The sequence below is a fragment of the Vidua chalybeata genome, chromosome 11 (assembly GCF_026979565.1).
Source record: "Vidua chalybeata isolate OUT-0048 chromosome 11, bVidCha1 merged haplotype, whole genome shotgun sequence".
Lineage (NCBI taxonomy): Eukaryota > Metazoa > Chordata > Aves > Passeriformes > Viduidae > Vidua > Vidua chalybeata.
Genome location: NC_071540.1, coordinates 14,559,658 through 14,583,271, shown reverse-complemented (window position 1 = coordinate 14,583,271; position 23,614 = coordinate 14,559,658). Strand labels below are relative to the sequence as shown.

The window sequence follows — 23,614 nt, the reverse complement described above, 5'->3', positions numbered from 1 at the left end:
CCTTGCAATATTTTTCTTCTACCAGTTCTGACTATTTCTGGTTGTCACATTTCTGTGTATTATCAAATGTCAGCCCTAGAAGGGGACTTGAAGACTGTTTATTCTAAATGGCTTTTATGATTCTAAGGGAAATCCTTAAGTTCATAACAATTCCTCTGAAGATTAATAGTGACTCCCTTTTTGGGTTCTGTACCTATTTTGACCTCCTTTTTCTGAAAGTTTTTATGTACTAATATGCTATCTTTTGGCCCATAATTTTATTTAAGATGATGTATTTTTGCCCAGCATCCCCAAGCTGCAGAGCTCAAGCACCAAACAAGTCGTGTATTCCCTAAGCAGCTCATATACACCACTGCACTACAAGACCACCTAGCAGTTCAGCTTTCCAGATACACCAGAAATCTAGGAATGTAACTCTCTCCACAGTCCATTTAGGCATGCAATCCTAAATCCTGCCAACTCCTGTACCCTTAAGAGTTCTCTCTGCTGCTGCTGCTTCAGGGAGTATGGGAGAGCTCCAGTGAGACCCAAACCGTGCTTTTTACACCACTTACATGTTCACACGTATTTATTTGAAGCCGGTTTCCTACCACCCCACACCTTCTTGGTAACTTCACTGCAACCAAGTCGAGCATTAAAAAAAAAAAAAATTGTCACTGTATAGCTCTTATGGGGGGAACTAAAATTAACCTCAGGACCTGCAGTGCTGTGGCTGGGACTACCCACGTCCCCACTCAGGGCCTCGGGTCCTGCTCTGCCCCAGAGGGTACAGCCCTGTCCCAGAGGGGTGCAACTCTGTCCCAAAGGGGGACAAGCCTGTCCCAGAGGGGTGAGCCTGTCCCTCAGGGGGACAACCCCGTCCCTCAGGGGGACAACCCCGTCCCCGTTACTCCCCAGCCGCCCCGCCCCTCCCCGCTCCGCTCCCCCACGATCCCACAATGCTCCGGGGCGCCGCCGCGGGGCCAGCGGCGCGCGGGCCCCTTCCCTCATTCAAATGAGCCACCGCGGGGTGCGGCGCGGGCCTTGTCGGGAGTTGTAGTTCCACTCGCCCCTCCCAGTGCGCGTCCGGCTGCCGGTGTGACTCGCTGTCCCGGCATGCCGCGGGGCCGGGCGGAGTGGGGCGGGGCGGGAGCGCGGGCGAGGGAGGCTGAGGGGGCTCGCGCCGCGCACGGGGCCGCTGCCGCCGCCATAGTGGGAGCCGCGGGTGAGTGTGGGGGGCGCGACCGGGAGTGGCAGCGGGACCGGGACCGGCACCGCCCGCGGGCCGGCACACGGCACCGCCACACCCCGCGCTCGCCCCCCGTGGCCCAGCCCCATCCCCATCCCCGCCGCGGGGCGCTGCCGGCTGCCGCGGGCCGGGCTGGGCGGGAGCCGCCGACCAGAGCCGCCCTGACCTTCCCCGTCTTTGAGGCGCCGGCAGCGCGGTCCCGGAGGGGCGGTGGCCGCGGGAGCCGAGCCATCGCCGGCTGTGCCCGGGACTGGCGGGCCCCGCGTGTGGGTGGGCCGGCGGGTGGGCTGAGGGGGGCGGGCGGCCCCGACCCAGCTCCCCCGAGGGGAGCGAGGGGCCTCGGCAGGGGCGAGCTCGGCCCGCAGGCTCGGGGGCAGATCGCTCCGGCGGGGCCGGGGGTAACGGGGAGGTGCGGGCTGTGCCTCGCCTCGCCCCGCCGGCAGCCCCCGGCACTCCGCGGGCGTTCTGTCCCCGGCGGGCCCCGGCGCTGCCCTCAGAGGAACCGAGGCTTCTCGGCCTGGTGCCCGTCGGTGCCTCTGTCTTGCTTTGCCACTCGGTATGGCGGGGAGGAGAGCTAAAGGGGGCGAACCGGGAGCTGCGAGGAGATGGTTTGTGCAGGGCAGAAGGTTTACTGGGTTTTAATGTTCGTGCTGTTTTCTGTCTTGCCAGAAGGTTGTGAGAGGACTGAAGTTACCTGACATGGTTGAATCACTTTGTCACATTGAACGTGCAAGGTTCATGCTTCCTTGGAGTAAGACTAGCAAAGTGCACGTGCTGCAACCATGTAGTTTTACATTGAGTTGCCATTTTCAAGTATGATGTGCAAGAGAGGATTTTTTTTGCCTTCTCTGGCTGTTGTCATATTTCAGCTTTGAGAACAATCAAAACCTGCAAAGGTGTGCAATAGCAAGGAGTGTGTGTTACATTCAGTTAATGTGAGATAGCTTTCTGAAGACATTTAAATCCCCAAAAGTCTGTTCTTGGAAGTCAAATTGAACTTCCTGTCTGAGGCAGGCTGAAATAATAATTCAGCTCCTTTGAAGTCCATAATTTCCAGTGTAAATGTATCTTAGAGCTGGACATACTATATTGAACTGGAAAAAAAAAAAAGCCCAGGTAAATGCTTGAGTAGGGATTGGTTGCAGAAATGTTGGTTGCAGAAATGTTGCTTGAAAGTGAATTCTGATTCCTTAATCAGCTGCCATCTCAATACTCTTTTGCCTTCTTGAAAAGTTGTGTTCAGGCAGTGATTTCTGTATTTGTGTGCAGTGACTTTACGTTTTCTTTTAGCAGCAACAAAACAAAAGGCATTTCACAGACCTTCACCTAGATGTAGAAAAATTACTGTATATAGTGAAATGCCTGATCTCATTTAAAGTGAGGTGATATTTTGGCTCACTTTTGGACTATTTAACTATTTTTCCACTGGGTCCGTAATTGTTTTTTGTCTAAAAGGTTGCAAGTTACTTGTTAGATGATTTGAAATATATTTGCTTAACATCTGTGTTTGTTCAGGTCTTTAGAAAAATGCAAATGGTAACAACTTTCTGCAGTAACAATCTCTGCTGGGATTTCTTTTGTCCCTGTTAGTAAGGAGATCATTTAGTTAGTGAAAGTGTAGAGTATGGTAGGTTTAGGACTTGCAATATATACTGATAGCTGGTAACATTGCAAGTATAATTCTTTTAGGTTGTTTTGAAACTTGTAGATTTTGTGGCAGGTTTGGCCAGTGTTTTGTTACTGTGTCTATAAGGTAAAGAAAAACGGGGTGTAGCAATTCTCCCTTCCAGTTCCCCAGTGCCTCCAGTTTATTTTTTGGGTTTTTTTGTTTGTTTGTTTGTTTGTTTGTTTGTTTTTTTGGTTTTTTGATTTTTTTTTTGTTTTTTTTGTTTTTTTTTTTTTTTTTTTTTTTTAACTGAACAGTCCTGTATTCATTTTGGGGAAAGGAAATTTGGCTTCAGCCTTACAAACTTGAATTCAGTTTTTGGCTTGCGTGAAGAATATTCTGGAAAAAGCAGTTGTGTAGCATTGTGGCTTTTGCTTAACAACAAAACATTATGTCCTCTGCAGTTATGTGCAATATATGTCTGTATATTTGAAAATCATCCTGACTGACTCTGTGTGGCTCTCTTGGGTTCTCAGGTTGCAGTTGGGATGAGCATCGAACTGCAGGCACAGTGAAAGCTTTCTCAGAGTCTTCCTCAGGTGCTTGGTGTACTAGTGGCCTTATACTTACTGACATTTCTAACAAAAAAAGATGTACTTCAGGTTGGCATAATTCCTTCATTAATTTGTTTTAACAAAGTTGGAGTAGAGGAATAAAAAGACTAAGAAGAGGAAAGTAAATGTATTTTCCAAAAGGAAGTAGTCTGGACCTTGTCATCGTCCCCATTCTATTCTCCCTTTCCATCCTCTCACTGTTCACATATCTAGTCTTAATTATTTTTAGCTCTAAAAGCATATTTAAGATAATGTAATTTCTTGCACAGAGCAGTCCATGGCAATTACTTGGTGGAGGTCTCTGAAGTCAATGGTTTCTCATTGGCCTTGAGCTGTAGTTCACAGAGGGTTCTCCTCTATGGATCAGTCAGCTGCTGTGGACATAATTGTGAAATACGTCAGAGAAACACTTCTTTCCTTCAGTCTCTGAATGCATAAATTTGTTCCTCAACTGGAAATTGTATAGGTTTTCAAATGAGAAAGGTTGGCTGCTGAATTGGCATTTACCAGACAGAGATGCAGTGTGTTGAAGATAAATGTCTGATGAGGCATGATGCCCCTCAGTAAGTTCCAGTATTTCTGCATCCCTGTGTTACTGGGCATTGTGCCTGGCCCTGGCCTTGTTTAGTCTAGGAAAGGCTTGAGCAGGGCTTAATCACAGCCTCCAGTCTCTATCAGGCCATTATGAGGAGAATGGAGGCAGGCTTTTCTCAGGGTACCTCATGGCAGGGCAGGACACAAGGGGCATGACTGGAACAGATGGGATTCGGGTAGGACACGGGACAGCTGCCCTCTGGATGAGAGCAGGCAGGCCGTGGAACAGGTTTGTCCTCCTGCTTTGAGCTGGAGGAGATCCCTTGCAAACCTGCATTATTCTGGGATAATTTGCATAGTTTCTCTGTTGGGAGTGTATCCTTTGCTAAAGGAGAATGATCTGTTATCAAGTGGTTGTTGGTGGAGTTGAATAGAAGGAAGATTAACTGGTCCTGTGATACTGGTTGCATTGTGTTCCTAGAAAGTGTGCACTGGAGACACTCCTGTCTTTGCAAGTTTTAGTGGCAAAAGAAAAGCAATTGAAAGAAAAATAGCCTAAAACTGTTGGCTGCTTTGCTTTACTTACCAGTCAAAGGCTGCTGACTCTCTAATCTAAGTCATCTAAAATACCTGTGTGGTAGGAATTGCAAGAGTATCAGGAACTGAAAAAGCTGAGAGCGCTTTCATTGTCCTTATTTGTTCCTGTTAATCAGTAGTGAAGGGTGCAGCAACTGATGGTCAGAACCATATTTGCTGTGGATTCACATGTGTCACTGGACCAGCAGCACAGATTTAAGGGTGGTGTTGGTGCTAATTCGTTGCACTGATTCTCAAATCTTCCAGAAAACAAGCTTGAATTCAATCTTAAGAGAGTTTAACTTTGGTGTTGGGCTGGCTTTACTATCCTGGGAGCTTGGTTTATTTATGCTGAGATTACTTGTGAATAAATATAGTCATAACTGGATAATAGAAGGCAATTTTCTCCACTAGCATTAGAATGTATTGGTTTGAGGTTTTTCCTCTTTAAATTCAGTGGGTTTTTACTTAGTGTTTTGCAGACCAGAAAGACTTTACAGACCTTCTTTGCCTGTGGTGGTTGTTCATTGATTCTTTGAATACAGCTCGCTTTTTAAATGTGGCAATCCCTGGCAGATCACCTCTGTTTTTCTTTAGCAACTTATATTTTACTATTGCTCATGCTAGTTTTTGTTGACTTTTTCAGAAAATGGTGTATTCTTTTAGAATCACAGGCCTACCTTGCTCCAATTCAGAATGACTTAATTTTTTTAATTGATAGCAGCAAGCTTACATGTGTACAGGTTGGATAATGTGGTAAAGCATAACTGCTGGCCGAAGCAACTTTTTGTTCTTTCTTCATACTGCAGAGCTGTGACAGAAGCTCACCTGCTCCAAATGTCACTGGCACTTATGTGTTTCAGAGAAGGCAATCTCTTTACTAGTCTTGTTTTTCCAAGTAAAAGAGTGACTTTTCCTCAAGCTACCCCTCTGAGTAGCTCTAGTGGTACTGCATGAGCAGAAGGATGGACTTTGTGCTGCAGCAAACTGACAGAATCATGTGTTTTGTAGCTTGTGAAGGAAGCAGTAGGAGGAGGTTTCATCAAGACAGGTGGCAGAAAATGAGTCTCTTAAGGACTGAGCTCCCCTTAGGAATTATGGGCAGTGTTGGTCTGCTCATGCTAATCTCACACCCAGAGCTAAGGCAGGAGGGATGGAAGATGGGTGAGTGTAGACAGAGACACCAAAGCTGGGACAAGCAATGGAAAAAAATCTGTATTTTTGGATTTTGTGGATAAAAACGTCTGCCTGAGGCTGTGTAACCCTAGTTTTACTCAAGGTCACTCAGGGCCCATGTGGAGGCTCTGCTCTCTTCTAGGTGTTCTCTGTCTTATGGGTGCAGCTTTCTCTTCAGTGCTGCTGCTCGCTGGGTCCTGCAGCTTGTCCTGCTCTTAGTGCAGTCAGTCACGTGCCAAAGCAGATGGATGCAAAGCAATCACCAGGGATGCCCTGGTACTTGTAGGATGAGATGTGTAGGGATTGTGGTGAGAGATGTGTAGAGGGGTGGGATTTACTCTTGACATGTCAGTGTGCAGCCTGGCAAAGGTATTGGAGAATTTTATTTGATGTCACTGACATAGGCCCCTGTGGAGAAGCACTTCAGCAGTGTCAGCATATACCTGTTGAAGACAGAGTTTCTGGGAGCTGCTTCAGCACTGACTGCTGGGTGGTATTTGGGGTGGGGATAAATTCTCTAGTATGAGCAGAGTCCAAAAAATAGAGTGAATAATGTTAATTAAGTATTACACTATGTGCTGGTAACTCAGCTTTACAGCTGTGCCTTGTGAAGAAGCTGTTAATCAAATGGACCATGATGTTCTTAAGTGGATGTGAGGAGGTAGACTTGGTTTGAAGTGACAAAGGCAAGGAAATTAATTAGCTTAAGGAAATTATCTCTTTTCCATGGGGAATTAATGTGGAATATCCAGTAATGCTCTTACACAATGGTAACTTTCAGCAGGTGCCTTTAAAAGGACATGTGTCCTTTTTAAGCAACATATTAGGAGCTTTCTAGTTTATTGAAACTTCTTTTATCTGGCGTTATATTAAGTGGATATTCTTGTTTCTGTAACCATGGACAGATTTGAGTGAACCACAGGTGGATTTGACTGGATGGCTCTGAAGCACTCCTGTGTTGCCCTAGTGTTTGACAACATCAGAACCCCTGCTTTCCTCATAGGTCTGCAATAGATCCTAAAGCCTTTCATATTATATTTATCTCATTAAAATACTATACTGCTAAGTATGTCAATACAGTCTTACATGGGTTGTGTCTCACTGAAAGAGACTGGGTTTGATGACACAGATCATTCCCATCTTGTTCTTTCTTTAGGTACATCTCTAAGCTTCTTACATCTGTAATGACAGGCAGAAAACACAAGAGGCATGGAGGAAAAGGTGACAAATCAGAAAAGGAAAATTAACCTTTCCAGGAAGAATGAGTGTTCAGCAAAACCATATATGAATGGCACAGGAGAGTAAGGTTGTAGCAAACAAAAAAAAATTAGTCAAGGATCTTTAATTTAAACCACATTTTTTTTAGCTTGTTCTTATTTCTGAGAAAATCAACATTATAATTGGTCAAATTTATTCTGGTTTTTATTTTATTTATTTAATAGTATTTTACTGTTCAAAATATAAACACTTTTTAGGAGGAGATAGCAAGCTGACATACTAATTTTTAGATTGAGAAACCGTAATTCTACTTTCCATATTTAAAATAAGAATTCCTTCATCCCTTGCGGTCTCTAAGGCTTTCTTACAGTTTCAGGATTGAACAGAAGGCATCTGATGCTTGAGTGAGGCTGTTGTGCCTTGAGGAACTAAATGAGGTGCAGTGCTGGTGTACAGCTTGATCTTGGGTTTGTATGATGGTTCAGGGAGCTGTTAAGGGCGAATGCACATCTTGTGTGTGGGGAAGTTTAATATGGCAATAGCTCTCTTGCTTTAGCTTCAGAAGAATAAGCTGGTGGTTATTTTTTGTGCTCGGCTTCAGTTCAGTGTTAGATGTGTGACTGCTGAGCATCAATATTGTCAACTAGATTTGCCCTTAAATGTTTAGGAATATCTGGCAGTGATGTAACTTCATGTGTTAGAATTGAAGCTCGATCCAAACAAAGTGAATCAATGTCATTTTCACCTGTGCTGATTATTGGCTCCACTGCAGCCATCCCAAACTAGGTACCTGCAGGTCTGGAATGGCAACTGCAGGCATCAAACTTAAGTCCTAATACTTCTGGTTTCCAAATATGACATGAGTCCTACCTCTCAGCAGGGTGGGCATCACCAACTTCCAGGGAGTTGGTGCTATGGTTTTAGAGTGGTTTTTCTTCAACATAAAATCCCCTAATACAGGCTGAAGTTATTTGATTTCTGGATCAACTCCAGATTAGGCTGGTATGCAGCAATTATGGATGTGCCATCAATAAAACCTTTTCACTTGTAAACAGCTAGATTTAAGTTGTCTGGGAGTCTGGGAGGTGAGTGTGGGGTTGGTTTTGTTTTTTTTTTTTTTTAATCTATTGTACTTGGGTGATTTTTTAAATTTGTGATGTGTTTTCCCTGAAGAGTGGCCACACTGGGTAAACTCCTCCAGACTGAGGTATGTACTGCAAGTATCAGTGGAGCACTCATGATGGTGACTAACACCAGATTGTAATTCTCTTTGGAGCAATTGAAACAATAGTGGTGTGGCAATAAGACTCTGAATTTTTATGTTAGTGTTCAGGCTTGGTGACTTTGATGTTGACTATACTGCCTAGGTGTCTGATTGTGAAATAAGGATGTTTAAAGCTGTGAGAGCAGTTGTTCTTGGTAGTCGAATTTACCACCCTGAAAACACAGATGCTACCTGCTGTTAGGCCATTGATCTGACAAAAGAGATTTGCTCTTCTGTAAGTCTGGCCAAATCTGCATGACCTTAATACTTCCAACCTAGAGTCTGAACCCATTTCAGCTCCCATTTGTGTGAGTAAAGCTCAGATAGCCAAAGGCCTAAAATATGAAAAGAGCTTTCTTGTCCAACTGTGCAGGGAAACCTGGGCCTGGGAGTACCCTCTGTGGAGATCTTGGGAATGTGTGTTTTGCTTCTCTTAGGAATTTGTTAAATCTTATACAGGTGTGTGAGTAATTAAAAGCTAAAGGAAGCCAAAATAACTATTATGTCCTAAAACAGAATTTCTAGGCTTGCAGTGCAATTTAAATCTGTAACTCCAAGGTTCCTGGACAGGAATTGAGAAGAGGGACTAGTGGCTGACAGGTCTAGATGTTAAGTATAATTTGCTTAAAATGAACTCAGGTCTTAAAATATAATGTAGTGGGGTTTGAGTGCAGCATTTTTGTGTTTTGAATTTTAGCACAATTCTTCAGACTTTCAGAGAGAGATCAGGATAAATAAAAATGAATTTGCTTTCTTGAAAAATGTAATGTTGTGATAAAGCCATCAGCTTGGGCCTGTCTAGACTGCTGTATATGCTCTATGATTAATCCCTCTGGAATAGAGGGACTCGTGTTCAGAAGCGTGGGATGCCTTCAGCACCTTCACTAGGAACTGCAGATTCTCACCACTATGAAAAATCATGGTTTGTATCTTGAAGTTATCACAGGTTCAAAGATAAACATTGAGTCGAGTTCAGCCTCATTGACAGAAGAGGATGGGCAGAAAGCTTGTGTTGATCAATGAGCTAGTGAATGAATTCTTGATATGTGCCATTGACAGGACACTCTTAGAATGGCCTGTGGATGGTGAAATACCTGAGGAGCTAAATACATGAATCAGTTGGTGTAAGCCAGTTGCAGACAATCCATGTTAACAGGTCAGTTGTTTACAGTAAATGAGATCAAGTTGAAACAGCGAGCACTTGCCAGCTTGTTCAGATGGTGTAACTTCTGAAATATGTGAAGACAAGGTGGTAACACTTGGTTTTGTTCTTGTTCTCCACTTTTATATGTGACCTCACACTGAAATAGCACTACAAACCAAATCTATAATTAGAAATTAAACCATTCAGTATCCAAGACTTTTATTTACAAGTCTAGGATACAGAGGTGAGTTTGTCCTACTTATCCCAAAGAAAAATTCAGGCCAGTTGAGAGGATCTGTGTTTCTTGATGCTAATGCTCAAGCCAAATGTTACATTTATTCCTGTGGTCTTTCTGATGATTGTGTTTGCTTGTTTTATAGTCACTGGCTCTGGTTGAGGATTCAGAATGGGAGACAAGCCTATCTGGGAGCAGATTGGATCCAGCTTTGTACAACATTACTACCAGCTTTTTGATGCAGACAGGACTCAGTTAGGAGCAATATATGTAAGTATCCACAGAAAGGGAGCTGGGATTCTGTCCCAGTATCTGTCTGGGATCTCTTGTTTTGATGTGTGAGAATACACAGGGTGGGATAGTGGGCTTTATCCTGACTCCAGAATGCCAGTCAGTGCAATCACACTCACTTTTATTTATTGCTTTTCTTTTATGTCTCACTTCTGGTTTGAGCTTTCTTTGCCTTATAGGCAGTCAAACTCACAAAAGCCCTCTTTAGCTGTAGGCAGTGATTTGTTTTGGAGGCGTTTTATGATAATCCTGTGATGAAGTGCTCTGTAAAAGCAAACATTCAAGTCTTAGTTTGCCATTAATTTTCAGCCACAGATTTGCTTGGATCCCTCTTGAAGTGGGATTTAATTTAAGTCCTACCCTGTGTTTAGCAGTTCTTGCAGATGTTTCTTGGACCTCATGCTATATCAATCCTCTGAACATTAAAATAGATTTACAGTTTTAAATCCAGTTTAAACATGGAGAATAACATGTTAAATGAATGTAAATTTAGTTTAAATTTCCTCAGACATTAGGTTTTTATTTTTGCTTCTTATTTGGGGCGAAGTAGACTTGGATACCAGAATTAAAAACTGTAACTAACAAACCCAAGGAACATCAGCTTTTAGTTTTGGGAGAAGATTCCTCCAGAGCATGCAAAGTACTCTGCGTGTGGAGTTGATTGCTGGTGGTGACGAATGCTGCTGGCTGGCTGAGGAGTTGCAGCAAGACATTCAAGGCTGACAAGTCTTCTAGCAGCATATCCTGTTTTTCTGGCTGTTTTTTCATCTGCTGGATGAGCTGTATGAAGTTTCAGCAAGCTCTTGAGGATTGAAATGGTTCAACACCCTCTGACACCCCTCCTTACACCTCAGCAATATCCAGCAGCAGTGATACCATTTGCTCTTGGGATTGTTGTGTACTTGCTACATGCCGGATTGTTGGTTTACTTTGCCCAAGAAGCTGTGTACAGAGCCTAGAGAGAAAGAAAATCAAGCAGTTTGTGTTCCAACCACAGCTCTAAATGTGGAGGCTCTTAGTAGTTTGTATTTTATTACCAAAATACATTCAGTCCTCAAAATGGTGGTAAGTACAAATTAATTTAAATTTCTGGAGATAGGGCTTTCCACACAGTGAACTCCTGGCTTTTTTTCACCCTTAGGGTCTTCCTGCCTTCCATTATTCAATGAAGAATCCTGTGCATGTGTAACTGGGAGAACTATTATGCAGGTCACTGTTGTGTGTTGTTTTGTGAAGCTTCTGAACTGTGGAGAAAACACACCCTGTTTTGTGTGGCTGAAATGCACCAAGGTCACAATTTGCATAAATTTGGGGGTATTCTGCAGAAATGGGCTTTTAATAATGAGCTTTTTCCCTTCTGAGACCCTGGGGGAGCAAACAAATATTATAGCATGCAGGAATGCAGCAGAGAGCTCTTAGATTTGGTTTCTATTCCTGTATCACTACTTCCACCACAAGATTTGGTTTATCTTTAGTGGTGCAATCCAAGTCAGTTAAGACTTCTGTCACCTATTCCAGGTAGGGATCTGGCCAATCACTTTTGAATTGCTTGAGTTAGGTGAATTGAAGCACTACCCTGGTGGTGTAACCCATGTTGTCAGTTTTCTTCATATATTTTTTTCTTTCCACGTGCTTGACATTTTTTTCATCCTTTAGATTTCCTTCTGAGAGCTGACTTTTATCCACAGGCAGGAATTCTTTTTGCTGGTACACTTATGATAATGAAATGTAGGGTACTTAATTTTTAGTTGATTGTTCCAAACTTCTTCAATTGATTTTGCTGGTTTCTTTCTATGTCCCTTTGAGGTAGTTTTCAAATAGCTGAGGATTCTGAGGATTTCTGCTAAATACGTGAAGTCTCTTATGAGGATTCCTTAAGGGCTACCTAAGTTGATGACATTTTTCTTTTTCCACCAGATTGATGCATCATGCCTTACGTGGGAAGGACAGCAGTTCCAGGGCAAAGCAGCCATTGTTGAAAAACTCACTGTAAGTCTGTAATCCTTACTGAATGTTTTGGGAAGCAGTTAGAAAGACTACAAGATAATTGCTTCTGAAAATTTGAGTTAGACTTAAGCAGTTCAAAAATCTTGAACTTGTGCTTCCAGCTTAGGTCTTCAAGAAATGTTATGAATTACTGCTGTATAGTGGATTATTCCACTGATGGTTCTAATGGTGGAATGTTAATTGACTCCATAGTTTGCAAGGTTATTTTGTGACTGCAATTGTATTTGACATTATTGATTTATTTTTTTAAAAGGTCTAATGCATAAGCTGCCTCTGATGTAGAGGAGTGAAAGGTGCCTTTGCTCTTTTAAGGCATGCCAAGGAAGAAGCAATAACAAACCTGTTACTTGGATCTGTCTGTGATAAAGGCTAGACACATTACAGCAAGGAACAACTTGTTTTCTGATACGTAAACTGCAAATAAGTTCTATAATGGAGAAGCTGACTTATCCTCAATGCAGATTTGTCAGCAGTTCAGATATGAGCAGGTATGGTTCAGGACTTTGAAACGTGTTGCCTCTTCAGCAAGTGAGAGGACACTGGAATTCTATGTTCATTTAGTTAAACTAAAAGAATTTTTATCTTCTAGAGTAAATCCATGCTTCTGTTATAAAACTGGGGGTACTTGCAAACTGTAATGAGACTAGAAAGTGTGTTTCTCTTGTGAGATATGCAGAGAACATGCTTTTTAGGTCACCAGACAGTTTGCCCTGAGTATGGCATTTCAGACATTTTTATTACACATTGAGAAGAAAAATAATTGCAACTTGACACTTGGCTTATTGCACAGCTACTGCTCCCGTGTTTTGGAATTGCTTCTTTTGCCTAAGGCATCTTTAACTGTAAAGGCTGAGATTTGCCCTCAGGTCTGTGCTTTAGATACCTGTGTTGCCTTTGAGAAGGCTGCTCATCTCAGAAACAGCAGCAATTGCTTGCTTGTAGGTGAGGAGCTACCCAAGCTCCAGGGTTGCTTGTTTGTGTACTCAGTGTTCTTTAGACTTTTGGGCTTGCAGCCACTTAGATACCCAACCAGCCAAGCATTTGCTTGGCCACAGTGTCTGATTGCTGCCTTGGATTCAGCCCAGTGCAGATCCAGCCCCTTTCCCACTGTGACATAGCTCATCTTTACCTTCCCTGTCACTGGTGCAAAATGGACTTCTTGGATTTATGTGCCTGCTGCAGTTGTAACTGGTGAGTGAAGACATGCTACTCTGCTTTAGGGAATTTTTTTCTGGCTTGTATCCATCTGCTTCAAGTAAGGAGGAAATGCACTGGAGTTACTCTGTGCCCTTCCACTGCCGTGGCTCGTTATGGGCTGTATCAGCTTACAGTGACTCTAATGTTGTTCGGCATTCCTCTGTCAGCACTGAGCTGCCTCGGCTCCTGTTGCTGTGTCAGCTTTATGTGCTCACCTACTCTGCTTCTAGAGCTGCTTAGTCAGTTCAGCACAGCCCTGAAAGTTTGACACTGAAATTCTTTCGCACTTCTGTGGTCTTGTGTCCTTCAGTGCCTGGCTGGTGAACTGATGTAAGCACAAAGAGGTGGCATTTTCTTTTAGATCAAGTTCTTTGCTGTGTGACAGCAATGGTATGGCGCCTTTTCAATCTGCTAATATAGTAGGGCAAGGTTGTATAGGCATTGCTCTGCAGGCCTGGCACATCTGTACCTTGTTACAGCATGGGACTTGAGACTTGTTCCTTCCGTCCTAATTGGTGCTGGACTTGGATAACATAGAATGCCTGTGCTAATTAGGGGCAGCCTGATTTACGTTGAGCAATTGAGATAATAATTATGTAGTTCTATGAACATACTGGACCAAGGAGGAAGCTGAGACGGGTATTTTTGCTGCCAGCAGTGAGTTAATGCTACTCAACTTTATTCTTGCCTAATTTCTCTTACCTGACTTCAGTGAGATTCCATAGTTTTCAGAGTGAAAAACCAGTTAATTTCTAATGTCAGAGGATGGCAAAAACCTTGCTTGTTGTGTGGCTCCATGCTTTTTAGACACTTTTATGATACTTTTCATACCACAAAATCCTTTGCTCCGGTACAGATGCATGTCTGTAAGTAGCTATCCTTTTGAGGTGGCCTCTGCCTATTCTAAAAATCAGTGATCTTTTCTGTCACCTACACTCCTACTTTTCCCAGTGGGATTTCTCCCATTGCATCACACGAGTAGCTCACTAGGCTGGCCAGCTATTTGGGGTCCTTTCCTCTGAAGAGAACAATCATAGAATCTTTAAGGTTGGAAAAGATGTCCAAGCTTTGACTGAACACCACCTTGTTAACTAAACCATAGCACTAAGTGCCATGTCCAGTTCTTCCTTGAAAACTTCCTGGGATGCTGACTCCACCAGTTCCCTGGGCAGCCCATTACAATGCTTAACCTTTTCAGTCAAGAAATTCTTCCTGATGTTCAACCTGAACCTCCTCTGATGCAGCTTGAGGCCATTTCCTCTTGTCCTGTGGAATCAGGTACTTGAAACAGCCGCTCTCTTACCCAGCCTTGTCTTTGGTTCCTAGTCACCGTTTTGCAGAGCTCTTGATTCCAAAGCCTTTCCTTACTCCCTGGAATAAATTGCCTTCATTCCCCTTCATCCCTCTGCCTTTTCAAGAGAATCTTTTTGCAGGGCTTCTTCAACAAGAACCTCTTACGCTGAGGTGTGATTAGGCTTTGGAGTACCCTTTTGTCAAAGAAACTTCACAGCCTATGCTTGTGCAGGCTGTGTGGGCATTTTGCACATTCAAGTTCAGGATGGTGACCCTGGAAAACAGTCTGCTGGTCATTCAGAAAAGAAGGCTCTGGATTTGTATTGTTACTAAATGTCTATTCCATACTACAAAGCAGTCAGTTTGCTTTGCACTTTGAGTTGGTTGGGATTGCACTCCCAGCCAAGAGGAAACACTGCAGGCTTTATTAAAGGGTATTCTTGAATAGTGTCCCTCTGATTAGAGGGCTGCTCCCTACACTTCATTTGCTTCCTCAGGTCCTGATCCTTCCACAGTTTCTCTGTTCTCTGTTATTGATGGATTTAGCTTCCTGGAATTCCTCCTAGAGCCTTAGGCTTGTAGAGCCAAGACTGTACTTCATATCTGCTACAGCAGGACTTGTGTCTGTACCTAGGCCTTCTAGGAAGTCTTTGAGGCTCCTTCCACAAGAGGGAAATGCAGAACTTATTGAAGTATGCATTTGGATCTATTTCAACCTGTTGCCAAATGCAGCAAAGGCATCCAAGTGCCACCTGAGGTTTGAATGTCCATGTGCTGCTGCCATCCTGTGCAGTTCCTGGACTCTGGGTATCTGCCATATGGTCACCCAGAGCTCCATCCATGCTGAACTACTACTAAAGCACCCATCAATGATGCAGCTTTTGGGAGAACAGTCCCAAAATCGCATTGTGTGACAGGACTCTAGATCTCCCAGGTGTTTCATGTTCACTGCTTGGAATTGTCCATGTTGGAATGTGAATGTGGTCTAAGTTGAAGACAGGAATTACTCTCCAATGCCAAGTGTTTCTCAAGGTGTGTTCCTTGCACACATACTTCCAGACATACTGACATTGGCTACCTGAGTGTCAAGGGAATTAAAAAGGGCAAGAGTGGATATGTGGATTTCAAGTCTTTAAGATTTTATCCACTTTTCCTTTCCATTCATAGCCACTTTAACAAAGAAGCGAATTCAGAGTTGTCTGGTAAATGTCAAGTATTAGATGATAAAATCCTTTTACACAGTTCAGAGCAGAGGTTTGTTCCTTCATCATAAGAACTTCGCGCTTACAGATGATCTGAAGCCCTTCAGGCAGTGCAGTTAAAGTAGGAAAAAGTACCATTTACTGTGTATGGTGGCATTTCCTCATTTGGTGCTTGAAAAACACAACTGTTAAAATTTACCCCACATGAGTAGTGCCCTCATTTGTAACAGTTCTCTGTGCAGTATTGCCACTATAGTATAACACTTCATAATGTTGGATTTGCTCAGTCTTTGTTTTGTAAGTTAAATAATTCCATTACTGTACATTTCCTTATTTTGGTTTCTTTTCATTGCAGAGCCTCCCTTTCCAAAAAATACAACACAGCATCACAGCACAAGACCACCAACCTACACCTGATAGCTGTATACTCAGTATGGTAGTGGGACAGCTTAAGGTAAACTTCTTTCCATTACAGGTTAATGAGTGCTTATGTCTTAGATTTTTGCAGGATTATAAATCATCTGAATTCTGAATACATTTAAATACTTTCATGGGTGGGGAAGGAGCAGGGATAAGCTTGCATTGGGATATTGCTCCTCTGCTGTTCAAGACTGTCAATAAATGTTCCTTCCTTCAGATACCTAGTTCTGGGTAAACCACCTGTAATTTGACAGTCATGTTCTGCCAAGCAAAATATTGTGGATTTTACTGTGCAGACAAATACCATGTGGGTTCTAGAGGCATCAGTATTTCCCTTACTCTGATGCAGTAAGGTTTTGGTGTCCTCTGTTGTATTTAAAAGCATTGTCACAGTGTTCTTGGACAATTTATGCACATCTAGTTTAACATCCTCCTTGATGTAATGTTTGCATTGAGCTCTGATTTAGCAGACTTCATTTTGTTAACTGACCACCCTTCAGCGAGTCCATACTTTTTCTTTACTGTCACAGGATACAAGAATACAGTCCTGGTATTAGTACAGTCCTGTACCTCTGTAATCAAAACTGATTCAGCAATGGGAATGTTGCCTCTGAGATCAAACACTTATTGTTGAAACAGCTGCTTCTTGTGAAGAATCAGATTATTTTTCAGGCTTAGTATGACCATATTGCTGTGTGAGTGATACTACTGAACTGTGTGAACTTACCCAGTCTGCCAATATACCAGGGCCACATACTTGTAAATTAATGAAGCTGCTTATGAATCAAAGACATTGTCCTGGAATTTGCAAAAAATACTCTGTACGTAAAATCAGCTGCAGGCAGAACTTGCTCACAGTGGGTGGTGTTAGTTTAAAAAATGTGAAATTACGCAGCAGTAGTTAAAATTACCAGAGTTTGTTTGGTCCAGCCATGCTGTGAAGTCAGGCCTCTAATGCCATCCAGTCTTTAGAGTTACCTGCACCCAGTTTGTTTTACAATAGCTGTTTAGATTTCCTTTTCCTGCTAACTTAATGGCACTTCTAGTATCAAAGCATTCAAACTTCCACTGACACTGTTTATTAAGCAGACATAGGACTGAATGTTTGAATCTGCTTGCTAAGCCGTTCTCTTTGTTTTGGGCTGGGCAGCTGAGAAGAGCAGGGCTCAGTGTAATGCATCCACTGCTAAACCTAACATGGGGAGCTTTGGCTCTCATTAAAGTTGCTCCTGCTTCCTAGCTGCAAGTTGGATTCCAGCTTTTTTGTTGCTCAGTCCCACCTGCACGCACTCTGTGGAGTGACCATGGAAAGCACTGAATTACAGGACAGACGTGCTGATCTCCTCAGCCTTGCTCTTGGGTGTGCACAAAATTCTGTGATGTGACTAAGACCTTTTGACTCAATGTCTTGGGCCACTCACATCTGCACCTAGTTTTCCACTGTCATGTTTTAAGGTTATTGCATAATTATCAAGCAGATCACAGCTTGCACCAATGATTGTGTTGGATCCTATGGCAAGATAGCAAGTTCTAAAAATTCTGTAAAGTTACTGAGTTTTCTCAAACCGTAATCCATTAATATGAAGAGACTGTAAATGCAGTCTGTGAGCTTTCCATAATTACCATGACTTGGAGTAGTATTTTCTGATGTATTTTTTTTAACCTCTGAGTAATTTCAGATTGCTGAAATTACTCAGCATAATTTGGGGATCATGTGTTAGATCATCCAGGTATTTGGAGAAAACATACTGAGTTAAAGTATGCCTACTGTCATGATCAAATCCAACTTGCTTGTGGATTTTTAGTAGGTGAGGAAATGTTTTTCCACTCTTCACATTTATGTGTCTCAAACCTTAGCTTTAAAAATCACATTTTAATCCCGGGATTGCTGCTTCTCATGGAACAAGTGTCCAGAAAGTCAAAGTCAACTTAAAACCTTAACTTCATGCTTCTGCCCTGTGTGATATTTATAGAGGTGGACAAATTAAATATCAGGAACAGTCTGTGGCATGAATGAGCCTGGCTGTCATATGTAGTGAATGCTTTTCTCTCATGCCAATTCACACATGCTGACAGCCATTTTACTGCATCTCAGTGCTGCTCTGTGTACAATAGAGTAACTGAGAACAACTGGGTGCAGGTGGTGCATTTTAACAAGCGGCTCACATGGAGCTCCAGTTGAGCAGGGAGCACTATAACAGGCAAACGTGGAGCTGCATACTCAGTGTTATTTAAAGCTGCCTTCTTAGTGATGTGGCTGCTCAGCCTGCATATATTGCTCTCAAGGAGAATTGTAGGAGAATTTTGCATAAGGAAGGGCACTTCCAAGACCACCACTAGCATGCTAATATACCAGTATGACCTATAAATAAATTTTAAAAACAACCTTTTGCAGCAAGCAGAGTAATCACCTGCACTGAGAGGCTGGGGCACAGCAGCTTCTTTGAGAAGATGCTGCAGAGTAACAGAGCATCTAAGTAAGTGACTGCACTAGCAGGGATCTAACTGGCTGGCTAAAGCAGTGCAGTAATTGCTTTCCAAGATCCTCTTTAATGGATGCTGATAGGTATTAATGTTTGGGTGGGGTTATCCTTTTGTAGAGGTATAATAAATATACATCCACTTATTCTAATCATATTGGTTTTTACTGCTGTTCATTGTCTGAGTGCTGCTTGCCTGCTTCAACTAGGAAGAGTAAGCATCAGTTTAAGCCTTTAGGAGTGAATTCCTTTTGGTGTAACCCTGCTTTGCCAATGTTCATCCAGAATGTCACCCAGTATCTTCAGTGTGCTTCACCTAGTAATGTATTTCTCCTATCATGCTCAGGCAGATGATGACCAAGTTCTAGGCTTCCACCAAACCTTTTTGTTGAAAAACTTTCAAGGTGCCTGGGTGTGCACCAACGAAGTCTTCAGGCTAGCCCTCCACAACGTTTAACTCTCTGCCTTCCCTGTCTTCCAGTTCTCGCTGTCCTGGTTGAGTAAGGAGTGCTCTCTTCTCCCCCTTCTGTCCCTTGAGCTCGCTGAGAAGCATGGCTGTGGCTTGTGTGTTCTCAGAGCCGTGTGGCAGATCTGTGACTCTCCCCAGAGTGTGATTTTTGAAGTGATCAATGCAGAATTAATTGTGAATAACTAATTGTTATGCAGTGTTTCCTAGTCTTAAAAGGAAAAGGAAATTTGCAATTAAAATCACTGGGTATTTTTGTAACGCATGCTGAACACTTAAAGCATTGCCTAAAGCCTGTTAAATAAGGCTTAAGATCTGAAAGAACCTGCGGTCTCAAGTAATTAGCCTTTCCTTTGAGGTAAGGGTTGCTGCAACCCTGCAGTTCAATCAATAATTGCTGGGGGTGCTGGTGAAGAAGTAAAACTCTCTCTGACCAGGCAAGAGGAGGAAAGTTGTGCAGCTAAACCTGAAATGCAAAGCAGTGTTGCATCTCAAACTCTGACATAACTCACTGCTCTGTGAGCTGAGGACTTTTGAGCCTCCAGATCAGAAAGGATGTAGAAAAACAGAAAGGTCAAAAAGCTGTCAAGATTGTGGGCGATGAAGAGCTTGTAGAACTAGGAGAGGAGATGGCTAAGGGCAATATGCTTGAAATGTCAGTGAAAAGTAATTGAGTACTTCCAACAACCTGAAAGCAAACTCTTCTCAGTGGTGCCAGACAGTGTAACAAGAGACAGTGGTTAGAAACCATAACATGGAAGGTACTGATGGGACACAAAGGAAGATTTTCATGAGAAGACTGAAACCCTGGGAACTGGTGCCTGGACACCTTGTGAAACATCTGTTCTGTGAGAATTTGAAGACTCTGCTAGACAAGGCTGTGGCTGATGCAGTGAAAGATGTCCCTGCCCAGGACAGGAGGATTGGGTTAGATGATCTCTAAAGTCCCTTCTGTGGACCTTTACCATCTCTGGACCAACCCAGCCTGTTCTGTGGTTCTGTGATGCACAGCTGCTGTAGTCTGTGCTCATGCTGAGCAAAAGGCTGGCCTGGAAATCAGAGGATTCTTTCAGTCTGATTCTGGGACTTGTTTAATTTTGATTTTAATTCAATGATGTCATGGAAGAACTTGAACTGCACAAAGGAAAGTTTTATAGGAAGACTAAAGCGCCTTGTGTTTTGAGCCTAGGCTCACAGGGCTGGAATGCAAATCCTGAGTTGGACATGCCTGAATTTGGAGTGAAAAGTAAGGATAGAGAGTTTCAGTGATGTTAACTGAGCTGTGATGAAGATCTAAAATAAAATGAAATAGGATTAGTCTGTGTTTTCTGTGGCATCTTGAGTCACTAAACTGTGAGCCTTTGCTATGTGCTAATATTACATAGTCAAAATTGGGGAATGGACTATAAAGTATATACTTCACCTTGAATATAGTCTAGGATTTTCCTTGTTTTTAAAGTATACTGCTCCTCTATGCTATGAAGGGATAACATGAAAGGAATAAAGAAAATAATAATGTGTGATTTCATTGTGGGAATTTGCTGTCTGTACCACACCAAATGTTTTGGGGAGAATTCCCTTTTAGTCTTTCTTCATGTGTCCAGCCCTGAATTTCTTAAGAAAGGAGGAAATTCTCCTTAAGCCAAAGCATCAAGAGCTGCAGTGCTCTTATCAGAGCCTACCTAGGCTTATCAGAATTCAAGGAGACCTACACTAAAGCTTGTTTGGTGATGGTATTTTTTTTTCCAGAGGCATATGTTAAAGCATACTCATCTCAGTAATAACAAGCTCAAATTTGGTATGAAAAGTACTTATGCAACTTGTAATAGATGCCTCAATGATCTGCAACAAGGAGGGCAACTGGGAGTTGAGAACCTGCCAACTCCCAAGCAGTGGTGAGGCTCTCCTGGCATGGGTTACATTGGATACCCGGGAGAAGCTGGAAAAGGCACAAACCCACGGGCTCCAGTGCACAGGCCACCCCTACAGCACAGATATGTGAGCCTCTGTTCTGGGCACGTGCAGTAGGGATAGTACTTTGAAATATTTGCCACGACTGCTGTCATATGTGCTGATGCACGCGATGGACGGCTGGTCTAGCCCAGCAGAATTGCTGGTGCTCACACCGGGCTCCTTCCTAGGGAGCCTCTGCCCCATGCAAAGCAGGTGTGTATTGAGGGACAAGCTGCCCTGTTTGTCTGCTGGACAGTGACTGCTGGCACTTGTCTTGCTTTGAGGATTTTTCTCTCATTCTCAGAGAATTCTCTCATTCTCATTCCCAGTCATGTATTGAACAACGACTTGCTCGTATTCCTGGCCTTACTTGTTGCCTTCCTAATTTCTGGCTATAGTAGTTTCCTCATTCACTTTCTTCTTCATGGTTTTGTAGTAATTTATCTTGCCTGTTCTCCCCATTTTCATTATGTTTTTTTTTGCAAGCTGAAAAGTTGTACTCAATTTACTTTCTTCAGTAGGAAACCATCCTGTAGCTGGATCATTTTTCTTGTCCTTTTATGACTTCATTGTAGCATTTTATTTTTTTAACTTACAAGAAATGCATGCAGGATTTGATATGTTGATGCTCTTTGCCTATTTATGCATTTGCTTCCTTTTGGGATTTGGTTCTTTGTTCTTCCCTAACAACTGCTAACCCTGTGCTTGCCTTGATAGCTTTAGAGCTCTCAGCTGGTTTAATAAATAAATATTATTTCAGTATCACTTTCATGAGGGGCCAGTCTAGGGCCCACTTTGGTTTACTCTGTGAATTAACACACACACACTGAAACTGCACTTCATGTACACCACTTACCTTCCCAGGCGGTTGTCACTGTGAAATCCTTGCAGTGGTTATGGATCTGAATGCTTCCTTTCCATGCACCTGATGCCACCAGTGTTCTGGCACACTTGTTCTGTGGTATAACTGATGTCCTTTGCAAGTTGGTCCTCAAAGCTGACTTGTTTCACAGACCATGAATACTTTTTTAAAGTAAAGTTTCTTTTTTGTTCATTCTGTAGTCTGCTTTGCTCTTCAGACTTTTCACTTGTTCTTGGTGAACAGCAGCAGAGCATTGCCAATGAACATTCAGTGCTTTGACAGCCTCTTTCATGAGCTGCTCTGGCTGCTGCTTTTCAAGCCTTTTTTAAAATAAATTCCCTCCCTTTTCTGAAGCTGAATAGTCATATGTTGAAAAAATAAAGCTTAAAATCCTCCAAAAATGCTGAATTGAACTCACTACAGCCACCATCAGAAGATTGTTTTGTAGTTGATCCTGTGTGCTGTTCAGATTAAATCCTGTTGTGTGATTTCCAGATGATTGATTTGGGAATCATTTATGTTATTTTGAGGATTTAATTACTGCACAATGTCTCTGAGAAGATGGGTAAATAAAATTAGGTGGGAGTACTACTACTTTCTGCTTTTGTAGTAATGTTGTAAATGCCCAGACATACTCTCAGGCAGGAGTGGAGGCACTGCTGCAGCCATTCCCTGTGCTTAGAACACAGTGTCACAGCTGTAGTGAGTGCTCTGCTCCCTTCCAGCTGTGGCTGGAAGTGGGAAGTACTGTGTTTCTGGCCAGCTGCACCTGCTCTGGCAAGGCTTTCAAAGCCCAGATCACCTGGATCATCCAGGCAATGTGTTGATACCAACCTCTACAGAAACTCCCTTCTGCCATCAACCCAAAGTTCAGCAGTTAAAAATCGAACACTTGCTTTTAAGCTTGATTCCTGGGCAGGGGATTTGTGATTGAACACTGAGGCAGGCATGTTCCATCAGTGTGGCGAGTGACATGTCAGCAAGTCTTCCACAAAACCCCAGCTTCAGATGCTGTGGCAGGATTTCCATATGTCTGGGCCCTGGGTGTTTGTCTGCAGAGCCCCTCAGAACTGATCCTCTGGTGGTATGGGTGTCTCCTGGGGTACTACACCTCTTACAGCATGTAATGTCACTGTTAATGTTAGCTTGAAGTTGTCTCATTGTGAGTTTTGGAATAACCTGCTCAAAAAAATGAGTGTTTTGAACCTTTTCCCCCTCCTCTCTTTCTACAGGCTGATGAAGATCCTATCATGGGATTCCACCAGATATTTCTATTAAAGAACATCAACGATGCCTGGGTTTGCACCAATGACATGTTCAGGCTAGCACTGCACAACTTCGGCTGAGCAGCCCATCCCGAGGCACCCGGGCTTTTTTTTTTCTTTTTTTCTTTTATTTTTTCTTTTTTTTTTTTTTTTCAGTTTTCCTCCTCTCCTCTTAACTGGTATTATTCACACTCACGGAACATTCCAAATATCATACACAAACCTGCAGCACTGCAGAGCGTGAGCAAGCAAGACTTGTGACCTGCCCTTCTGCTGAGTTTACATTGTCACTAGATGAGTTTCTTGTGCATGATGTTTGGAAGTTAGACTTAGCTGCATTTGATAAGAGAAATTTGTGTTGTACCAGCATGCCTCGGAAGGAATTTATAATGCAAAAGGTTGTTGTTTATGTACTGACAAGATGCTCTATAACCCAAAGAAATGAAAGAACAGCAGCCTGTACAGCCCAGTTATTGATTTGTTCAGATGTTTCAATGCTACATTACACAATAAAACAGAGATTTTCTTAAAAGTTTAAATTATTTTTATGAGTTAGCTGTGGAGTGTGTGTGATAGTGCTTGC

At 42.8% G+C, this 23,614-nt stretch overlaps 1 protein-coding gene across 1 annotated transcript; it reads left to right on the top strand.

Annotated features, from left to right (window-relative positions):
- The first annotated feature begins 1,118 nt into the window (after nucleotides 1–1,118).
- NUTF2 (nuclear transport factor 2) lies at nucleotides 1,119–23,573 on the top strand. The gene is made up of 5 exons (XM_053953044.1): nucleotides 1,119–1,204; nucleotides 9,741–9,865; nucleotides 11,804–11,875; nucleotides 15,941–16,039; nucleotides 22,999–23,573. Exons 2-5 carry the CDS (start codon nucleotides 9,767–9,769, stop codon nucleotides 23,110–23,112), a joined length of 384 nt encoding a protein of 127 aa, XP_053809019.1. The 5' UTR covers nucleotides 1,119–1,204; nucleotides 9,741–9,766; the 3' UTR covers nucleotides 23,113–23,573.
- The last annotated feature ends 41 nt before the right edge of the window (nucleotides 23,574–23,614 follow it).

Coding starts and splice junctions, on each gene's coding strand:
- NUTF2 (XM_053953044.1), top strand. CDS start 9,767: ATGGGAGACAAGCCTATCTGGGAGCAGATTGGATCCAGCTTTGTACAA. Junction 9,866..11,803: donor CTCAGTTAGGAGCAATATAT/GTAAGTATCCAC, acceptor TTTTTCCACCAG/ATTGATGCATCATGCCTTAC. Junction 16,040..22,998: donor TGGTAGTGGGACAGCTTAAG/GTAAACTTCTTT, acceptor CTCTTTCTACAG/GCTGATGAAGATCCTATCAT.